The following is a 22,780-nucleotide window of genomic DNA, read 5'->3' on the forward strand; positions in this document are numbered from 1 at the left end:
TGTGGTTGCATAAGTGTGTCCACCCTCTTATAACTGGGGATGTAGCTGTGTTCAGAATTGAACAGTCACATTCGCAATCATGTTAAATAGGAGTTAGTACACACCAACATCATTGGGCCGGGTGACGTCACTTCCGGAAGGTCAGGCTGCTCTTCTCTTTAGTGTTTGCCGTGTTCCCCTCCTCCACCGCCCGATCGGATCCTTCACCGACACCGCGCCGCTCCTTGTATGGACACCGACAGGACTCCAGGTGACCATACCAAGGCCCAGAGGAGAGTGATCCATTGCTGACCCCCACCGCAGCCCGCCTATTAAGGAGACCTCTAAAGGCGCCATCCCACTGCCTATACCCAAGGAAGAGTCTACCCATTCCAAGAGGCATCCTTTCCAGGATAGTGGGGACCTCTGGTGTATTTGATGCGATTATTGCGCATCTGGTGAGTGCATAATTTTACTATTTTGCTGCACGTTACCAAATTATATGCCTACTGGGATTACTAGAGTCACCCCCTACAGTCACCATCCTGATCATACCTACTTCACTCATAATTGAACTTTATTACATATTATATTTGGACATTATTGAGTGCACCTATATTTTAAGGTTTTATCACTTGAGCTTCAGGCAATTATGTCCATTTATATTTATATTTTAGTGCTGCACGTTGTGTTTTATACTACTCTTAGAAGGTTTTTACGTTTTCCTTTTAGTGAATTTGCTGCTTCATTTTCCGTTTTCTAGCGCTCGCTGAACCTCTCCCCTTTACATCATTTAAAGTGCCTCTGATTAACCTCTGATTAACCTTGGCCAAAAAGGTTGAACTTTTTGGCCAAAATTCCAAAAGATATGTTTGGCACAAAAACAGTGCACATCACCAAAAGAACACCATACCCCATGTGAACCATAGTGGTGGCAGCATCATGCTTTGGGGCTGTTTTTCTTCAGCTGGAACTGGGGCCTTAGTCAAGGTAGAGGGAATTATGAACAGTTCCAAATACCAGTCAATATCAGCACAAAACCTTCAGGCTTCTGCTAGAAAGCTGAACATGAAGTGCAACTTCATCTTTCAGCATGACAACGACCCAAAGCATACATCCAAATCAACAAAGGAATGGCTTCACCAGAAGAAGATGAAAGTTTTGGAATGGCCCAGCCAGAGCCCAGACCTGAATCCGATGGAAAATCTGTGGGGTGATCTGAAGAGGGCTGTGCACAGTAGATGTCCTCGCAATCTGACAATTTGGAGTGTTTTTGTAAGGAGCGGGCAAATATTGCCAAGTCAAGATGTGCCGTGCTGATAGACTCCTCCCCAAAAAGACTGAGTGCTGAAATCACATCAAAAGGGGCTTCAACAAAGGATTAGTGTAAGGGTGTGCACACTTACGCAACCATATTATTTTTACTTTTTTATTTTTACTTCCCTCCACCTAAAAGATTTCAGTTTGTTGTTACATAGTTAATGTGGCTGAAAAAGACAAAAGTCCATCCAGTTCAACTATAGAAAAAAAAAAAGTTATAATCCTACACCCACAGTTGATCCAGAGGAAGGCAAAAAAAAACCCAGCAAAGCATGATCCAATTTGCTCCTGCTGAGAAAAAAATTCCTTCCTGATCCCCCGAGAGGCAATCGGATATTCCCTGGATCAACTTTACCTATAAATGTTATATCCAGTTATATTCTATGTATCTATGAAAGAATCCAGGACTTTCCTACAGCAATCCACTAAGCTGGCCACAACAACTCTTGAGGGAGTCTTTTCCACATTTTCACAGATCTCACTGTGATTTCTTTTCCTTGTACAGTTTATAGGTTACATTAAAGGTGGAAAAAGTTCTGAAATTATTTCTTTGTTTCATTTTTGTACATCACAGAAACCTGACATTTTAACAGGGGTGTGTAGACTTTTTATATTCACTGTATGCGGTGCAGATGCAGTGTCAACTGAAAGTGTCCTGTCAGTTTTCTAAGCAGTGTGGTCCGACTCAAGTGCGAATTCAGGCTCATTGACACTATGGGAAAGCTTCTGAATGGCATCAGCTGTAAACAGGATAAAACCCTGACCTGAACCTGATCTAAACCTGACCTGAACCGCTGAACAACTACTTTTTCAATTGGCTACAAAAACGAAGCTTCAATTCGCACCACACATGTGTGAATCCACACTAATATTGGGGTCTGGAAACCAGGTATGATGTAAACCTAGGAATAGAGGCTTTATCCCACCCAAAAGCTTTACAAAGCTCCGGTCTTCAGGACCCAGGACAGAACTTATCACGATCAGGGAAAAAACAAACCTCTCATTTTTTTTCAAACAGACACAAACCATGCAGCCCTTCACCATGTGAGAAACCTAGGTGACACGTATACACTCTCCACAACACTTCCAGCCAATGCCCCATAAAATATATTCATTTTTTATTCATTTCTACTTTTTTATACATTCATAACGATTAAAGGGGTGATCAGGGTAGGGATTGATCTTTTGCGGTCTTTTTTTTTTTTTTTTTTTCCTTCCCCCTATCCATGAGCTCAGCAGAGATGGAGGTGTCTTTGTAACCCCCAGAGAGACGTGCTCTTTTAAACAAAAAAATATTAAGTAGAAAAGTGTCCTTCAGCATTTTGTGCTGCGCACATCACAAAAGTGACGAGAGCTGCAGCTGCGTTTTGTTGGGAATTATTGATCGTTACTGCCCTCTCTTGGCCAATACACATATATCTTCATGGGGAGAATATTCTGAAGTTCTCCTGAGTCAGCAGATGTGTTCAAGTTTTCCATCAACCTAATGGATCAATTCAGTCGACTCCAAGACACGTCTGTTTAAGCTGCAGAATAGAAGCTGCAGCACATTTCTCAGGGCGATATCCTCCGTACCCCCTTTGCCGTTTTAGTGTTTGTCGAGAACTAGGGGGAGAGGGAGGGAGGGTGGGGGCTTTGTGCCATTTAAAGTGCCGCAGTCTATTTGCAGAGTGCTGTAGAGTGGAGTTATCGGTTTAAATCTCAGCTAATGAATGGTAATTTTAATTGATGGATGTACGTCTAGATCATTTGAGTTCAGCAAAGTTTTTTTTTTTCTTTTTTTTTTTCCCGTCCTGCAGGGAAGGCACTGCTGCTTCTCCTGAACGCCCTTGACACGGGCTGCATCAGGGGTGTAAATTTTCTAGCCTCTCCTCGGAATGACATTGCCGCAGAGGAGAACGCAAAGGAGACAAGCTAATAATGCATAATTTTCATGTGAGACTCCTCTGCAGTTGACAATGAGTAAAATAATCGCCGGGCTTATCTACCTAAATAGAAATGCATGAAGTGCTGCGGTCACATTAACCAACTGGAGGGTTGTATTTCAGTGAGCTGGACACTGGTTGCTCTAGGTCAGCCTTTCTCAACCAGGGTGCCTTGAGCTTTCTTCGGGGGTGCCTTGAGGTTTCTTCGGGGGTGCCTTGGCAAAATGTCTAAAAACTGCCCAAAACTTGTATAAAAGCCGGCAGGGGCAACAAGCCTGCCTTTTAGTTACACAAAGCCACAGGTTATCATTGTGCACCATTACGACCTTCTAGCCACTGGCGTCCTGACAACCAATGACCTCACAAGTTGATGAGGATGTCAGCTGCCTGCACAGCATCCTAGTTTGCCCTCCTTTGCCCCTTTCCATCAGTGCTGGGGCCACATTAGCTCAGTGATGGAGAAAAACTGAGGGAGAAGAGAAACATAGGAATACTCGACAACCCAGCCACATCCCATCTCTTCCACTTAACCTCCTCCTTTGCACTTGCTTTCAGGGATCTACTCGATCCCTGCCGCGATGGTCCCGGCGCAGGCGCACTGCTCCGCCCTGTACACGGGCACTAGGTCCGGGCCGGCCGCGGCGTTCGAGTTCGCGCATGCGCAGTAGAAGCCGCGGCCGCCCGCTGGGCACCAATGGCAGCGCAGGGCGGGATATTTAAAGGTCCCTGAGCTGTCATTTCTTTGCCTTCTGGTCTTACCTGCTTCCTGTGATCCTGTACCTGTGCCTAGTAAGTTTTTTGACCCGGATTGTTTATTGACCTGCTGATTTCTCCTGCCCAGACCCTTGCTTGCCTGACCTCTCTCCCTGGATGCCCCTCATTAGATCTGACCTCCTGTTGCTGACCTGGCGTGTGACCCGACGATTCTCTGCCTGCTCCCTTGTACCTTACCGTCCTCTACCTTACCGACTCGGCCTGTCTGACTACGCACTTGCTCAGCCATCCATCCATCCATCCCATCGGGGTCACCCGACCTCCTCACATCTGGCTCTCCCTGGTTGGAGCCCCTGGCGAACACCCCTACCACTGACAGGTGTGCCCAGTAGAGGCGACCTGGTCTCGGGGTACTACAAGTCCATCCCCACCATCAGGGGCCCTGGTGAACAAGTACCCTGGGGCTTAGACTCCGCGCTCTGGGCACGCCTGACCAGTGGAGTGCTAGTGGTGCCGCTCGGCGGTCCCTCACACTTGCACAGTGCATACAATCCACTACCCACTCCGACGGTAATATCCTTGATCTCGTCTTCTCCAACCGCTGTGCTCCCCACAACCTCACTAACACCCCCTTCCCTCTCTCTGACCACAACTTGATTACCTTCTCTGTCTCCTCGTCCTCCAACACCTACCCCTCCAAATGTCACACTACTACCAGCCGTAACCTCCAACCTTAACCCTGTCCCCCTCCACTCTGCAGCTGATCAACTCTACGACAGCATATTCCCCCTGTCCTGCCCCGACTTGGCTATGACTGCCTATAACACGCTGTCAACAGCCCTTGACTCACTAGCGCCTTTAACCACACGCAACATCAGACCCTGACCGCTCCAGCCCTGGCAGACTGATCACACCAAAACCCTCAAATGACACAGTCGTGCCCTAGAGCGACTATGGCGCAAAACCAAATCCCAACAAGCCTTCACCCGCTACAAATCTGCCTTCCACACCTACACCTCCTCCTTCCACGCAGCCAAACAAGCCTACTTCCTGACCCTCATCAAGGCCCTCTCCTCCAATCCTCGCCGACTCTTCTCTACCTTCAACTCTCTACTCTCTCCACCCCCACCTCCACCCAGCACCTCACCCATTGCCCTTGAGATTGCCAATCACTTCAAAAACAAGATTGACACAATTCGCAAGGACATCACCGCAACTCACACTCCCTCTCAACCCGTCCCCTCTCACACAGCTACCCCCTTATCCCCCTTCTCCCTCGACATAACCCGCAGGGACTTCGTCACTGCTCAAACTCCCTCCAACCCCGTTCCCTCTCCCACGGCCCCACCACTGCTCTGACCTCCACTTCCATCCCACCCTACATTCCTCATACCGAAGCCCCCTCAACACTCCGCACCTTTGATCTTACTACCATCGAGGAAGTCTCCAAGGTCCTCTCTGATGCCCGCCTCACCACCAGCCCCCTCGACCCTATCCCCTCACAACTCCTACAACCTCCTTCCCCCTCCATCTTATGCTCCCTCACCCACATCTTCAATCTCTCCCTCTCCTCCGGCACTTTCCCCTCCCCTCTGAAGCATGCACACATCACCCCCATACTTAAAAAGCCCTCCCTGGACCCCAATGACCCGAACAACCTCAAACCCATCTCCCTGCTGCCATTCACATCCAAACTCCTCAAGCGCCTAGTCTACACCCGCCTAAGCTCTCACCTCAACGACAACAACCTCCTCGATCCCCTACAGTCCGGCTTTCGTCCCCTACACTCCACCGAAACTGCCTTACTCAAACTCTCCAACGACCTGCTAACCGCCAAAGCTAATAGCCACTATTCAGTGCTCCTACTCCTTGACCTCTCCGCAGCCTTCAACAAAGTCGACCACCCCCTCCTCCTCAAAATAAAACTACACTCCCTCGGCCTCAAAGATTCTGCTGTCTCCTGGCTCTCATCCTACCTGTCACAACGCTCTTTCAGCGTTACCTATAATGCTACCACCTCCCCCTCACTCCCCCTCTCTGTTGGTGTCCCTCAAGGCTCCGTCCTCGGGCCCCTTCTCTTCTCCATCTACACCTCCTCCCTTGGCCAACTCATACACTCTCACGGCTTCAACTACCACCTATATGCCGACGACACACAAATCTATCTCTCAACCCCCCACCTCACCCCCTCAGTCTCCGTCCGAATCACACACCTACTGAGCGACATATCAGACTGGATGTCGCTCCACTTCCTTAAACTGAACCTCTCCAAAACCGAGTTTCTTGTCTTCCCCCCAGCCCGGACACCACCCCCCATTGACTTCTCTATCACATCGAACAACGCTACCATCAAACCCGCCCCGCAGGCCAGAGTACTTGCTGTCATTCTGGACTCCAACCTATCCTTCCAGCCCCAAGTCCAATCTTTAACAAACTCGTGCAGACTCCACCTCCGCAACATCGCCAAAATCCGTGCGTTCCTAACTCCAGAAACCACTAAACAGCTCATCCACTCCATCATATCACAACTCAATTACTGCAACTCCCTCCTTACTGGCCTGCCTCGCCGCTGGCTATCCCCGCTTCAGTCGATCCTGAATACGGCTGCCAGGCTCATTCACCTTTCCAACCGCTCCGTTTACGCCACCCCCCTCTGCCAATCCCTCCACTGGCTTCCGATTGCACAACGGATCAAATTCAAAATCCTAACACTGACGTACAAAGCCGTCCACCACACTGCCCCGAACTACATCACTGACCTAATATCCAAGTACCGCCCAACATACACACTCCACTCCTCACAAGACCTCCTTCTCTCTAGTTCCCTGGTCTCCTCCTCCCATCCCCGCCTCCAGGACTTCTCCAGGGTGTCACCCATCCTCTGGAACTCCCTGCCCCAACCCATCAGATTATCACCTACTCTCCTCTCCTTTAGGCGCACCCTGAAAACCCATCTCTTCAGGGAAGCCTACCCCCACATCCTGCTAACTTGCCGACCTCCTCCACTCTTCCTACCACCCCATCCCCCACAGCTATCTCCTCCTGTGCCACCATCCCCTCCCTCCTAGATTGTAAGCTCCAAGGAGCAGGGCCCTCAATCCCCTCATGTTTTGCATTGTATTGTTATTGTTCTGTCCCCCTTTGTAATGTACAGCGCTGAGCGAACTATTGGCGCTTTATAAATACTGTATAATAATAATACTAGTCAGTACCAATGTGCAAAAGTGCTTTGGAAGAATAAATCGCCTCCAATGTTGGATGTCCTACTTGTGTGGATGTTGCTGCGTTATATAAAATTATTAGAATAGTTTTTCACATTTTGGAATGGGGTGCCTCAAGACTGTCCATAATTTTAAAGGGTGCCTTGACTGAAAAAAGTTTGAGAAACACTGATCTAGGTTACTGTACACCGTGGAATGACCTTATTCCTTGGGTTGCTTTATTAACCACTTCAAATCCAGACACTTTTACCCCCTTCCTGTTCAAGCCAATTTTCAGCTTTCAGAGCTATCACACTTTGACAATTGCGCGGTCATGCAATACTGTACCCATATGAATTTTTTAGCATTTTTTTGAAAACGATAGAACTTTATTTTGGTGGTATTTATTCACCACTGGGATTTTTATTTTATTTTTTTTTGCTATACAAATGAAAAAGTCCAAAAATTTTGAGTGTTTTTCTTATAAAATTTTGCAAATAAATAATCTTTCTTCATTTATTCGGTTATCTTTTTAGCAAAAAAAAATAAAAAATAACCCAAATTAGTTTATGACCAAAAGGTTTATAATTTTTCTTTTTTTTTTTTTTTTTATATTTGTGTTTTTTTTTTTTTAACAGTCACCCTAGTAGTACAGTTTTTTTTTTTTTCTACACTGATTGCTTTTACACCCATAAAGGCTGTAAAAGCAAGAATTTCTCCTTCTCTCTGGCTGCATTCTTGCAGTCATTGAGAAATACTGTGTGAGCTGTGATTGGTCACAGCTTGTCACATGGTACAAGGTTGTTTGTGAATAGCCTTGTACCATGTGATCTCTGTGATCATTCACAGATTTCACACGTAGTAAGCAGTGATGTCAGAAGTGACATCTTGCTTACTACTCTGAATGTGATCACTGATTGGCCAATCAGTGATCACATGATCGGGACCTCACACAGAGGTCCGGACACAGCGGGTACCGGATCGCGGTGCTGTGCACTCCCAGGGAGCGCGCACAAGGGGGGGGGGGGGGGGGCGGGGAGGCCGCTTATAAACGGCCACCCGCCCCTGCACTGCTCCCGTCTGGCCTTTTATATACATGGGCCGGACGGGAAGTGATTAAAGTAAATCAATGAGGGTTTTGAAAGTACAATAAATGATCCAGTGTGCAGACACTTGACCATCACTCCTACGTTATGTTGCAGAAAGTATGGGGGCATTCCTGCAATGTGAGTTCAGGTATATCCAGTGAGTGATGGTGCTAATACTACAGCATACAAAGACATTTTATGCAATTGTGCACTTCCAGCCACGTGGAAACAGATTGGGAAAGACTCTTCTCTGTCCCAGCATGACTGTGTACAAAGCCAGCTCCATAAAGGCATAGTTTGATGGGTTTGCTGTGGAGGAACTCGAGTGGTCTGCACAGAGCCCTGACCTCAACCCCACTGAACACCTTTTTGGATGAATTGGAATGCTGTTTGCGATCCAGGTCTTCTCATCCAAAACCAGTACCTGACCTCACAAATATTCTTTTGGCAGAATGGTACAAAGTCCCACAGGAATGCTCCAAAATCTCATGGAAAGCCTTCCCAGAAGAGTGGAGACTGATATAGACCAACTCCATATTAGTGCACATAGTTTTTGAATGGGATGTTCAACAAGTACATAAAGGTGTGGTTTGGGCATATAATGTATTTTATTATTAAATCTTAAAATCCTTTTTGCAGATTTACAATTCCTTTAAATTGTTGGGTCAAGCTGGCCCAACCAATTTCCTTTTCGAATACATGTGGCTGCTGTCAGTGGTGCTGCTCAACCAAGCACATGAAGCCATGTATTTTACAAGGCTTCCTCTGAATGGATGAGGTGGAGATTGTGATGTCATGTGCCTTCTCTCTTCCTCAGCCATTCAGAGGAAGCCTTGTATCCATTGATAAAAGGAGGAAATGAGGAACTATGAAAGTGATGGCAACGCTGGAGATAAGTCGGCCATAGATGATGCGATTATCTTCCCTAAATATTTGCTACTGTTACATACATTTTGGGAGCTAATGTGTGCTGTCATCAGTCAGTTGATAAGGAAGCAATTGTGAAATCTTAGTGCACTTCTCAACTCCAACTTCCAGCTCCAGAGTCATGCTCAAAATAAGTAAAAAACAAAAAAAAAAAATGGGGAAAACTCACAGTACTATGCAAACGTTTTATAGGCAGTGTGAAGAAATCCTGTAAAAGTGAGGATGCTTTCAAAAATATCCTATTGTAATTGTGTATTTTTAGCAATTTACAAAACTCAAAGTGAGCAAAGAAAAATCTAAATCGATTCAATGTTTGGTGTGACTGGCTACCCTTCAAACCAGCATCAATTCAGTTTGTCAAGCTCTTTTGATGAAGCACAAAGAAAAGGGCAGCGTTGCGGACTGTAGATGCAGTGGTCGGCCAAGGAAACGTAATGTAGCAAATAACGGACACATCATGCTTACTTCCCTTCAACAATGGAGGGTGTCCAGCAGTGCCATCAGCACAGAACTGGCAAAAACCAGCGGGACCCAGGTACACCCATCTACTGTCCAGACAAGTCTGGCCAGGAGTGGTCTTTATGAAAGAATTAAGGTCGAAAAGCCATACAGTGGATATAAAGTTTACACACCCCGTTACAATGTCAGGTTTTCTGTAATGTAAATAAAAATTGAGACAAAGCTTAAATCATTTCAGAACTCTTTCCACCTTTTAATGTGACCTATAAACTGTACAACTCCAAGTGAAAAACAAACTGAAATCTTTAAGGGGGGGTAGTAAACATAAAAAACTAAAATAAGGTGGTAGCATAAGTGTGCACACCTGTGACGGGAGTGACTTTGGGTGGGGGGCCAATGGAACACAGCTCACTTGAAGGGGTGGGGAGACCCCTGTCTCAGCTCTCCATATCCCTCTTATGTGTAAGTCGCCCTGTGCCTGTTAGGGGGAACAGTGTGGAATGTCCTGATATTGTGTAGATATATATAGGTGGGGTGTGGGGGTTGTTCATTGTTTACTGCCATGTGGTGCATCCAATTCTATTGTGTGTCTTGCTTGGGAGCAAACTATTATGGGATGTTTGTTTGTGTATTGGCTTGGTGGGGGGTGTCTGCTAATGTCTCTGGTTGCTAGATTTGGTTTGCCCAGCCCTGTGTCCATATGCAGTGAGGGGGAAATGTTCCCTTGAATGTTTATATCTTGTGTCTGTGTTTAAAATAAAGCAGTCTATTTCCTGGTTGAATAAAAGACCTGGTCTCATCTAGTCTCTTTAGGTCAGCGGTTGTGTCCGTGGAAAGTGTTCAGACAATGAAGCGGGAGTATAACGGAAATACCCTAATGCATTCGGGGTCCGGTTCAGTTACAACACCCTCTTATAATTGGGGATGTAGCTGTGTTCAGAATTAAGCAATCACATTCAAAATCATGTTAAATAGGAGTCAGTACACACCTGCCATCATTTATAGTGCCTCTGGTTAACCCTTTGAGGACCAAGGGACGTATTTGTCCCATGTTTTTAATTGCATGTATCATCTGATTAAGAACTTAAAACTTTTTTTTTTTTTTTTTTTGGTTTGAGTCAAAATATTAGTTCTTATCAACAAACAACAAATGGATCTAGCTTTTTGCCAATTATTTCATGAAATGGCTTAGTTACAGCAACTGAAGTGTACGAACTTTAAAAACAAAAAAATTGATTTTTTTTGGCGTTCCAAAATCTTACAGTCCTCAAAGGGTTAACCCCAAATTAAAGTTCAGCTGTTCTAGTAGGTCTTTCCTGACACTTTCTTAGTCACATCCTACAGCAGAAGCCATGGTCCGCAGAGAGCTTCCAAAGCATCAGAGGGATCTCATTGTTAAAGGTATCATTCCAGAGAAGGGTACAAAAGAATCTTCAAGGCATTAGATATATCATGAAACACAGTGAAGACCGTCGTCATCAAGTGGAGAAAATAGGGCGCAACAGTGACATCACCAACAGTGACCTCATCAACAGTGACATCACCAAGATCTGGACTACCCTCCAAAATTGATGAAAAGACGAGAAGAAAGCTGGTCTGGGAGGCGGCCAAGAGGCCTACAGCAACATTTAAGGAACTGCAGGAATATCTGGCAAATACTGGCTGTGTAGTACATGTGACAACAATCTCCCGTGTTCTTCATATGTCTGGGCTGTGGGGTAATGGCAAGACGGAAGCCTTTTCAGCAAATGTTAAAAGCCGGGCTTGCATTTAGAGTATCTGCTGTGCAATTTCACTGCATCCAGCCATGGCCTGTCTCTGAGGAGTGCTGCTAGGAAATCGCATTGCATGTGTAAAAGTAGTAGAGACAGTGAAGGTCCTTTTCTCACAGGCTTGCTCTGCTCAGCAGGGAAAAGAATAGGATGGTGTCACTTATGTGTCATACATGCCTGCTCATGTGCACTTGGACACACACATAATGACTGTGAGATCTATAGGCTGCCAGATGTAAATGGATTTGTGTCCATTTACTTGGAAACACTGAGATAGGTGGATGTAAGTGGACATAAGTTCATTTATATCCGGCTTCCCGTAGACCTGCATGGAGCCTCTGATCAGGTCCACCTGAAAAACTGATAGGCGGACATGATCGGCCAGCAACCCGATCTTCTGAATAATTCAGATTCCGAGTCCTTTAAATATGCAAAACAAACTTCCAGTTTTAGAGCTCCACCTTTTCAGAGATTTTTACAATGCAAATGACAAGGGGCTTCAGCCTACTCGGCAGCCTTTTTAAGGTTTAAACCCAGTAAAGTCCATTAGTAGAAGATCTGTGTTGTGCATCCCTTTCACTGTCCTGGATCTATAGAGGAGCAGCAATGTCACCTAAGACAGTAAGTATATTGGGACTACAGATCACCTCCCTCTCTCCTCCTCTTCATTACATGGGGGCAGGGGGTTCTATAGTTTACCAAGGTTTGCTGGGCTGATAACTCTGCTTAACCCCTTCACGCCTAAGGGTAAAACAAATCTAAATGCCTAAGCACAATTTTGCAATGTTGACATGTATTAGTAAAACCGTACATCTCATCACAACTACTTTGTACATCTGGGTGGATTATACCGCGTTTTTTTCAGGACAAATTGGGCTTTCATTTGATGGTAAATGGTAATAGCTCCCTGATTTTTTTTTTTATTATTATTATTTAAGGAATACTGCCTAAAATAGTGAAAAAAAAAATCATTTATTTTAATTTGGCTGTGTGTTTCTTGTTACGATCATAACCTACCACCAAAGAACAATCCAAAATAAATTCTCCAGCTCTTAACGATTGCAGAGATACCATATATGTGTGTGTTTATTTGTTGTTTGTACCCGTAGTACAGACCAGAAACAATAGTGCAAATTTTTTTTTTGTTTACCTAAAGCACACTGACACCAATTTTTATTTTAAATCTTGACCTTGACCCAAACACTAACCCTGGCACTAAACTAGATCAAACCTTGATCTAGATAGATATATATATATATATATATATAGATATATATATAGATATATATATATATATATATATATATATATATATATATATATATATATATATAAAATTTATTTTTAACAAACTTTTTTTTTTTTTTTCCCCCCTCAATGCCAGGAGTTAGAGAGATACGATGTATCTCTCTCCTCCATTCATAGAGAGAGAAAAAAAAACAAGTTGGCCGGGCTGCACAGTGGCTGATCATGTGACCCGGAATTGGGAGTCCCAGGTCCCGATTGTTATAATGGGACCCGGTGCTCTCATTGACACCGCAGTCTTTGTGCTGGGAGCATGCCGTGCGGTGCGCTCCCAGCACAAAGACACGTACGCAAATATGCGGCCCCCACGGAAAAAAATCCTAGTTTCATGAGACCTCTAAAATAACTGTTTTTGCACAGAACAGCCCCGATCCTCCTCTTTTGGGGTCCCCCGCCGGTGCTCCTGGCCTCTCCAACCTTCTGAATGCCCCCATAGCAAGCCGCTTGCTATGGGGGCACTCATACGGGCTGGATCCCAAGCTGCGCTTTGTGTGTCTTTTTATGCACACATTGCAGCTCAGCCCCTCCCCCCTGCTCTCTGTTCACAGGGGTTGATTGACAGCAACAGGATCCAATCTGCTACTGAGCCTCCTGTGAAAGGGGGGGAGAGAATAGCAGCATTGCTGCAGGTGTGCACAGCGCTGGATTGAGATCGGGCTCCGATAAGTATTTCAGGGGGGAAGCTGAACATGGAAAGGTTTTTTACTTTAATCCTGAGAATGCATTAAAGCGGAGCTCCATTCCAAAAGGGGAAGTTCCGCTTTAAGGACTGCTCCCCATTAAGGATTGGCACCTTTTGGGGGGTGGGGGGAGGAGCGAGTACCCGAATTTGACAGGTACCCGCTCCCACTTCCGGTCCTATCGCCTAGGTGATCAGAAATGGAAGGTGTCCTCCCTCCCTTCCTCCCTGTAGTCTTTTGGGACACGTGACAGGTCCCAGAAGACTACAGGCCCCTTCATGAAGCGCAGCGCTACTCGCACATGCGCAGTGAGTACCTGGCTGTGAAGCCGGAAGCTGTCACAGCCGGGTGCCCACACTGAAGATGCCGGCCTTCTGGAATACAGGACGGCCGGTGAAACGGGCTGCGGGGGACACACCACGGGACCGAGGGACAGGTAAGTGGCTGTTTTTTAAAAGACTGAGTGGAACTCCGCTTTCTGATAAAACTTTTTACCTTTTACAACCACTTTAAGAGAACACTCTGCATATCAACTCTCTGATTTCTGGAGAAATCAACAGGTTTTTTTGGGGGGTTTTTTGCACTAAAATGCTAATTTTAACAGACCCAAAGGGAGCAAATAAGAAAAGTTTGTGGACATGAAGGCCAGGCGTGTAGCATTTTCAGCAATTGCAGCCTAAATGTTAACAGACTGTTACAGTTTGCCTGAGCACATTGTTGCCGATGGCGGGGTGAAAATAAACCAAAGATCTCTGAATGAAAATCCAATCGTTCACGTAATCAGCCAATCATTCAATCAAGGGTTAGGCCGTGCATAATTTTTGTTATTGATTCCTATTTTTTCAAATTTGGAAAAATGCATTGGAGCGTTTTAATCAGTTTTGTACCCCTCTTTTAATCATTTTCGTATATAAATCTACCTCTCTATCCGTTTTCTTGTGACAATCCCGTACATTGACAATCCGATGGATGAAGGGCACAGGCTGTGTGTAAGAAGAAGCTGCCACTTTGGTCTTTCTCACTGTCTGGTTTTTGGCTCCATCTTCAGGATCCTTTAGATCCAACACGGACGGTGATCGTGGTTCAGTCTCTGGTCGCAGGTGGCGTGGCAGAGGAAAGCGGCCAGATTCTGCCAGGCGACCGCCTGCTCTTTGTAAATGACAGTTTTATGGACAATGCCTCACTGGATGACGCTGTGCAAATATTAACATCTGTCCCGCCGGGGAAGGTCCGCATTGGCCTTTGCAAGCCGCTGGTGGTAAGATCTGAAAAGCAGCCCCTTCAGTTAAAAAGATATATTTTAGGGTTTTTTTTATTTAATAAAGAAAACATAAGACTTCATTCAAGCATATGAATTTATAAAGAATTTGAAGTAGAAATCATCTTCATTTGTTTTATAAACACGATCACATTCATGTGAATAAATTTGGTGACTAGTTATCAGCCCCACAAGCTGTGTGCTAGAGTGTTAGAATAAAATAATCAGGTTTCTGATGCCTGTGGATTCCCTGCAACCGATATTTTCCCCACTAATTTACCAATACCTTGTTCTGTGTGAAGGCAGCCATTTTGGTAGAGGAACTGGGCTTTGCTTCCTCGTGCCCCAGCTGCCTCCCTGATGATTCATGGGAGGAATGATCAATAAGCAGCAGGACAGGTGTAGAAAGCAAATGGTGGAAGCAAAAGCAGGGAGTTTCTTGCATGCAGGTTCTCAGGTACAGCTTCCACTTCAGGAAGGAGAACCGTGAGCAGCACAGTTATGACCTCACCTAATCTCACGCCATATCTGGTGAGATTAGCAGTCAAATGTAGCAGTGCCTTTAGATAATCTCACATTGCAGATATACAGCTATGAGGCTTAAAGTAATGTTAAAGGCAATTTAAAAAAAAAAAAAGTCATACATACCTGCTGTGTGCAGTGATTTTGCACAGAGCAGCCCCAATCCTTCTCTTTCTGGGTCCCCTGCCGGCGCTCCTTGACCTTCCCTCCTGCCAAGTGTTCCCAGAGCAAGCAGCTTTCTCTGGGTGCACCCAAGCAGGTTCGCTCCTGAGCAGCTGCTCTGTGTGTCCATTCAAATATAGAGCCTCGGGTCGGCCCTGCACCCTCTCTCCTCTCATTGGCTCACAGGCTGTGATTGACAGTAGTGGGAGCCAATGGTTTCCATTGATGTCTTAGCCAGTGAGGAAGGAGAGCCCCTGGAGAGCCGAGGCTCTTGTGCATATCGCTGGATCAGTAAGTATTGGGAGGAGGGGGGTGGAATTGGGGGCACTGCTGCACACCAGTTTTTTTTTCTACCTTCAAGCACTCTGTGCATGACGGTGAAAAACTTTGAGCATTTACAACCACTTTAGGCCACAGAAGTGCTCTACTATTTTTTGAGAAGGAAATTAACGGTAAATCCTTCAGGATGCTGTTAAGGCACAAATAAACATTTTTAGGCGTTCCTTATAATACATCAACTCTTTACTTTTTGAATTTAGTTCCACAGTAAGGCTACGTTCACACTAGCTTTGTCAGCAGGCATCAGACAGGTGTGTTTAACGCTTCTCAAACGCCTATGAAAATTCTGCACATGGCAGCACACAGTGCTGTTCGCACTAAAGCAATAGTGTTGTGTTGCGTCCAGGCTAAACTGACGCCTTGTGTCAAGTCAGGAGGAGTTGAAGCCTCCCATTCAAGTCTATGGTGCCGCCTGGCAGGCGTTTGCGAGGCGGTTGCGGAGCGTTAATACCATTTAACTTCATTATAGGAGTTTGTGGTGCTTTAACGCTTGGCAAACTCCTATCAAATGCCTCAAAACCGCGCATAGGGCATTTGAGGAGCGTTAAAACCGCTTCCCAAGAGTTAGAAATAGTCGTGTGAATGAGCCCTAAAGCAGAATTTTACTCCACTTTACTTGCCTTTCCTCCAGCAATGCATGCTGCCTCGCCGCTACTAACATCTTTACACCGTCTTCTTCTGGGTTCAGCGCCTTCAACCATGTTGATTGGCTGGACTAGGATGATGAAACTTCCTCACATGTGCTTGGGGGGGGTAAATTCATCCCGACACTAAAGAAAGATATATGAATATACACTGAGCTTCACATGCACAGCTCCGTGTACATTTAGAAGAAACATTACTGGCAGGCAGGTAAGAAATATTGCTGGCAGGTAAGAGAAGTCTCTTCTGCAATAAAATCCTACTTGTCTGCAACATTTCTTTGAAAGGATATACTTCAACCTGACTCCCAGCATAGCACCCAGCATAGCGTGCAGGAAGGTGGCAATTTGCTTGCAGTATTCATTCACTTGCAGTTTCCTCGTTCTTGCACAAACTAATACTTTCCCATACTGACACTGGAAATATCTCCTACCTGCATACACATTAAATCAAAATTGTCTGTTATCAATATGAAATCTACCTGTACAAATTAACTTCTATATTTTCTGTCTTCTGCCTTTAGAACGAAATGAAAGGTGACACTGTGTATATCCCACATAGAGGAGAATCCGAAGATAATGTGGACAGAGTAATGGAAGAGCCATCACTGCGTTCGAATCTTTACCACGTAATTTTAGTTTTCAGTATATTTATGTTTGTTTTATGTTTTCGCATTTATGAAAAAGTGAAAAACTGTGGAAAATAACAGATTAAGGTTGGTTTGCATTTATTATTTTTTTTCCTAAGGAGCTTGTAGAGCATTGCAGTCATGATCAGCAGTGCAGTCTGGCTGCTGTAGACTGCCTTGTACAGGCAGGCAGTTACCTGATAACAGGAAGATCAATGGATTATGAGAGCACTCACCAGCGCCCCCGTAGTTCATTGAGAACTACTGCAGTGGTTGATGGTACTTGTAGGCATTGTGGCAGTTCTGGACACTCTCAGTGAGAATCAAGGTTATACCCCTGGATTCTCAACTAAACAGGTCAAGGGGCTCCAGAGAGTTTACATAATGCAGAGGAAACTGGCTTTTCAGTTTCCTTATTTTTCCGTAAAGTCCGTTTTGGGATCTGGAGATTTCAAAGTGATCTGGGAGGGATGAAATCTCCAATCCTGGGTCCATATTTTATGATTCTCCAGCACACTAATTGTACAGGTGTGTGCAGGGCTTTAAAAAAACAACCTGACTCGGGTTCTGGGCTCCACCCCAGCAGACAGGAGGTCATTGCCCTGGAGTCAGGAGAGCTCCACCTAGGAGGGGTGGAAGCCAGAGCAGCAAGGGGCAAAAAGCCATTTAGGAAGGGATCTGCAGGAGACAGCCATGAGCCTGAAGTGGAAGGCCAGAGTGGCAGAAATGTGTGTACAAGCCAGGAGGCTAAATACCTGTTTGTTTTTTTTGTTTTTTTGTTTTAAAGAGTGAAATGCTGAAAACCCCTGTGAGGGAAGTTTATCGAACTTTCTTTTACATAAAATTGGGCTAAAATGGCCCTTAAAAAAGAAGAAAGCAAGTGGCTGTGTGCTTTAAAACTCTAGATGCTAGTTTTCACAGCATCCATTCACAGGAAACTGAATGAATGATGTGGGCGGAGCCCCGTGCGGCCAAGCTGTTTTCAAATTGTGACAGTTGGTGCGTCGAGAGAATCCCCTGCCTGCTGTCACAGGGAGGCTACAGATGCTGAAAGGTGATACATGTTCCACTTTAAAAACGGGAGGAACATGTAACGTGTTCCAAATTTTAACTTCTCCTTTAAGACATTACAGCGCATGTAAATAATAAAATTCCTTTGTCATGGTCTTCCCCTTGTAATATGTTATCCTGTATTTAGTTATTTAGTACAGGTACTTTGTATAGCGCCATCAATTTATGGAGCGCTTTACGTATACACACGTTGTACATTCACATCAGTCCCTGCCCTCAAGGAGCGTACAATCTAAGGTCCCTAGCTCACATCCATACATACACATACTAGGGACAATTTAGACAGGATCCGATTATTCTACCAACATGTCTTTGGAGTGTGGGAGGAAACCGGAGTACCCAGAGGAAACCCAGGCAGGCACAGGGAGAACATGCAAACTCCAGGCAGGTGGTGCCGTGGTTGGGATTCGAACGAATGACCCTAGTGTTAAAAAAAAAAAAAAAAAAAAGTGTTGTAAAAGGATATCCGTGGAGATGAGGAGGAGAGCTAGCTCCACACTTCTTCACATCTCTGTTTATCACAGAATGGCAGTGTCACAGTCTGGGATTAGACTTGGATGCCAGTGGCTGTAGCAGTACAGAGGTTTGTGCATTGGTCAGTTGGATGAATACACAAGCAGATTCCTCTAGCAGATCATACACTCACTTTAGGGCTGTAAAGTGAGTCTGTATGATCTGCTAAGCACTAGCTGGTCACGGGGTCTAAGTACTAGCTGGCCTTCACCAGAGCGCCTAATGGTGGAGATGGTTTTTGCTGCATACTAATGCCAAGCATTTGGATTTCCTCAGCCGGAAGAGAGCAAGCGGGGGTCAGGTAGTGGATGAAGCAGATAGGGTACTAGCAGGGGTCAATGAGCCAGCCAAAGGGTCAGTAACAAGTAGCTGAATTGGATCAGGCAGAAGCGTAATGGATGACCAAGAGTCAATAATAAGTGTTAGAGAAGATAAGGACAGCAGCTGGTGCGCAAAGGAGCAAGAGATCGGCTGGAGAGAGCACAATCTGGCAAATGAGAAGTGCAGAGAAATGGCTTAAATAGGAAGTTCATAGGAGGAGCAGAGGGTTCAAGGTTCACCAGAAGCAAGGTTGTCCAGGAAGCTGTCCAGCATCTCAGGTGGCATAGTAAGAACAGTCACAGCCAGACACCACAGATGTCCCAGGTTCAGATCCGGATTCTGACAGGCAGCCTGTCTTGTGACTCTCAAGCCACTGCTGGAAGCCAAGTGTTCAGTGCAGGCATGTGCGATACACCTGCATCCATCAAAATGTCAGCTGACTGTCAACAATGCATGACTACACAGGCTTTGTGTGAGCAAAATGACTCCATCCATCACCATGCTAACTGTGGTGGAGAGTCACAAGACCTGCTTCTGCTCTGCGATAGCCCAGTACAAGACAACCATGGTTGAGCATTTCTTACAAGTTTAGGCATCGTGCGTACAAATGTTACAAAGATTTTTAGTTATTTTTAAAAATTAACATGAAAAAGTAAGAAAGTGAGACATGTACACTTGGTGGATATGCTTTGTTGCTTGGGGGGGGGGGGGGGGGGAAGACCCTTTTTAGGAAAACTAAACTGTAATGTTTCCACTCTCAGGATTGTGGCTAGCCACAGATCTCCCTCTTTGCAGTAACAACTATTTTTGTTGTCTTTACAATGTCAATGTATTGCCCTCTGCACTTCTGATACAAGCGAATATGAACTCTGTGTGCCAAAAGCAGTCAGAAATCCTGGAATTTAGAGTTTAAAGAAGTTTGCATTAGGGTTGAGTAAATGGGTGCAAGACATTTAATAGTTTTCTCATGATATAAAATATAATTCTGGTTATTGATACCACAACTATAACTTCTATCCACATCACTTCTCCCTGCTAGTGTTTTGACTATGCTGACCTCTCTCCAGTCACCTGTTTTTGGATTTGGGTATACCTAGTCAACCAACTATTTATGCTGACCTCTCTCCAGTCACCTGTTTTTGGATTTGGGTATACCTAGTCAACCAACAATTTATGCTGACTTCTCTCCAGTCGCCTGTTTTTGGATTTGGGTATACCTAGTCAACCAGCAATTTATGTTGACCTTTTACCAGTCGCTTGTTTTTGGATTTGGGTATACCTAGTCAACCAGCAATTTATGCTGACCTCTCTCCAGTCGCCTGTTTTTGGATTTGGGTATACCTAGTCAACCAGCAATTTATGTTGACCTTTTACCAGTCGCCTGTTTTTGGATTTGGGTATACCTAGTCAACCAGCAATTTATGCTGACCTCTCTCCAGTCGCCTGTTTTTGGATTTGGGTATACCTTGTTAACCAGCAATTTAGTCCGTACATACCTGTGCAAGCCAGCGTGGTGCATTAACCTATGCAAGTTACTGTGCAGTGCATTAAGACCCCTTTCACACAGGGTGGACTCTGAGTGCTGATCCCCTGCTGATCAAAGCCGAGTGGGTGGATGAGAGGTCTGTGTTCACTCAGTTTATACAAAGCAGACAAGGATAGAGCCCGCTTTGCTCTATGGGGCTGGGTGTAAACAGACTGCACTGTCTGTTTACACCCAACTGCCTTCTGATTCGAGGGGGAGAACAGATCCTCCTCCATTTGTGTTAGAAGACCAGACCAGAAGTAGGCGGGTATAAACGGACATGTTGGTTTACACCCACTGGCCTATAGGGGTGAATGGACCATCCGATCAGGGCCACCTGAAAAACTGACAGGTGGACCTGGTCGGACCCTTTGTGTGAAAGGGGCCTTAGGCAGCCCATTCTTTTGAATGAATTGCCAAAGCCCCACAACGGACTTCAGATTGCATCTGCACCATGACTCAAAGCTGGACAGGGTTCTAATACTTTCCCACTGTTTTTGGATTTGGGTATACCTAGTCAACCAACAATTTATGCTGATCTCTCTCTAGTTGCCTGTTTTTGGATTTGGGTATACCTAGTCAACCAACCATTTATGCTGACCTCTCTCCAGTTGCCTGTTTTTGGATTTGGGTATACCTAGTCAACCAACAATTTATGCTGATCTCTCTCTAGTTGCCTGTTTTTGGATTTGGGTATATCTAGTCAACCAACAATTTATGCTGACCTCTGTCCAGTCGCCTGTTTTTGGATTTGTGTGAAAGGGGCCTTAGGCAGCCCATTCATTTGAATGAAATGCCAAAAGTACTGCATCATGACTCACAGTAGTCCGAATAGTTTTTGAGTCTGTAGGCTCAAAACTGGACAGGGTTCTAATCCTTTCCCACTCTAAAACTTACAAGATACGTTTGGCTGGACATACTAGAAGTACTGCTCATGTTTATTCTCACTAATCTACTGTGAAAGGACAGGCCATACATTATACAATTTTCTTGGGATTATTACTTTAAATTGACCAAAAACCATATAATAGAAGGTCAAACCTAAACAGCTCTTTCAGTTGTATCCAATTAAGCAGGCTCTTGCACTACATAGTTGAAGGTAAATCTAAAGGAAATTGGACAGAAAACTGCATAGTTTATGGCCAGCCTAAGCCTCGTGCTCATTCTGTATCATTCTTTTTTTCTCATTCAATTTTGTGTGTACTGTAGGTAGAATACAAAGAGGAGCCATTCTTGGTGGAAGAACAAGAGGAGTTGGTTGACGAGCCATCGTTGGCAATGGGGCCAGCTTTCAATTTGCAAGAAGATAAAACAAAGGCTGTGCAAGAGTCGTGGGAAATGCATGAATTGGGGGGCTTTACAGAGGAAAGGGAGATGTTGGTGGATGAGGAGTATACGGAACAGGACGAGTCTCAACCCTACGCCAATCAGTTTCGTCTGAATTATAATGGAATCCCCTCCGAACAGAACCCCTCATATAGCCAGTCCTGGCTAGACAAGACAGACGTACGTACAACAATAAGCACAAATCATCATTTGCAAAGGTGGAATTTTAACTGCTTATGAGATTGTCTGGCTCAGATAATGCTGTCTTTTTTTTTTTCTCCCTGACTGATTTATCACTCCACACCCCTGTCTGATCCTTTTCTCCTTTAATTCCAGATTAGTTCTTTAAGTCTAGCCCAGTAAAATAAAAATGGCCACAAAGTTATTCATTGACTCATGAAATTGCAAGCTTGTGACTGTTTCAGAGCGTCTGCAAATTGCCATTTGATTGAACACTGAAAAAAAAAAAAAAAAGTTATTTTGCAGACAGTCCGTGAATATTTATGAGCGGCCTGTCATGGTTTGAATGTAGATATTGATCACGCAGTACGTCTGGAGCGCGTTTTATTGACCTGGGCTTCTTTAATTCAGAAGTTCTAGAATTATGTTTGTCAGTTCTGAAGTTTTTGGGGGAGATTTTTTTTAAGGGAACTTGTAGAATGGTGGAAACTGAGCTGAATCGTTCTTGGGACTGAAGCAGTAAAGAGAGCCTGCCTTGTTCAGTATAAAAATGTGTGAACCTCTACTGTGTTGTGGCCAAAATACAGAATTTAAAGTGTATGTTAGGGCAATATTATTATTATACAGGATTTACAGTTTGCTCAGCGCTTTACAAAATGAAGGTATTACAGTTACAATACAATTTGGTACAAGAGGAAAGAGAGGGCCCGGCTCATTAGAGCTTGCATATATACACACAGTACCCCTCTGCAATACATGCACAGTTCCCATGCTTAATCCCCTTAAAAGAGAAGTACGGGATTTAAAAACACAAAAACATTCATACTCACCTAGGTGGATGCAGCATTGGTCCCCTGCTGCCTCTATAGTCATCAGTGAGCAGAGAGCGGTGACGATCAGTCATCAGCTCTGTGCTCTTCTCCT

The 22,780-nt window shown here is 44.9% G+C and overlaps 1 protein-coding gene across 1 annotated transcript in view; it reads left to right on the top strand.

The window, feature by feature from the left end:
- The window catches only part of PATJ (PATJ crumbs cell polarity complex component), a 266,651-nt gene that overhangs the window by 110,196 nt on the left and 133,675 nt on the right, over positions 1-22,780 (top strand). The window contains exons 18-20 of the mRNA XM_089689690.1: positions 14,418-14,627; positions 16,816-16,920; positions 21,560-21,856. Of these exons, the coding sequence (XP_089545816.1) occupies positions 14,418-14,627; positions 16,816-16,920; positions 21,560-21,856 (612 nt within the window). The remainder of the gene's footprint in view (positions 1-14,417; positions 14,628-16,815; positions 16,921-21,559; positions 21,857-22,780) is intronic.

Source organism: Staurois parvus, unplaced genomic scaffold, assembly GCF_062004578.1.
Source record: "Staurois parvus isolate SC_StPar_1 unplaced genomic scaffold, SC_StPar_1.0 ptg000491l, whole genome shotgun sequence".
NCBI lineage: Eukaryota > Metazoa > Chordata > Amphibia > Anura > Ranidae > Staurois > Staurois parvus.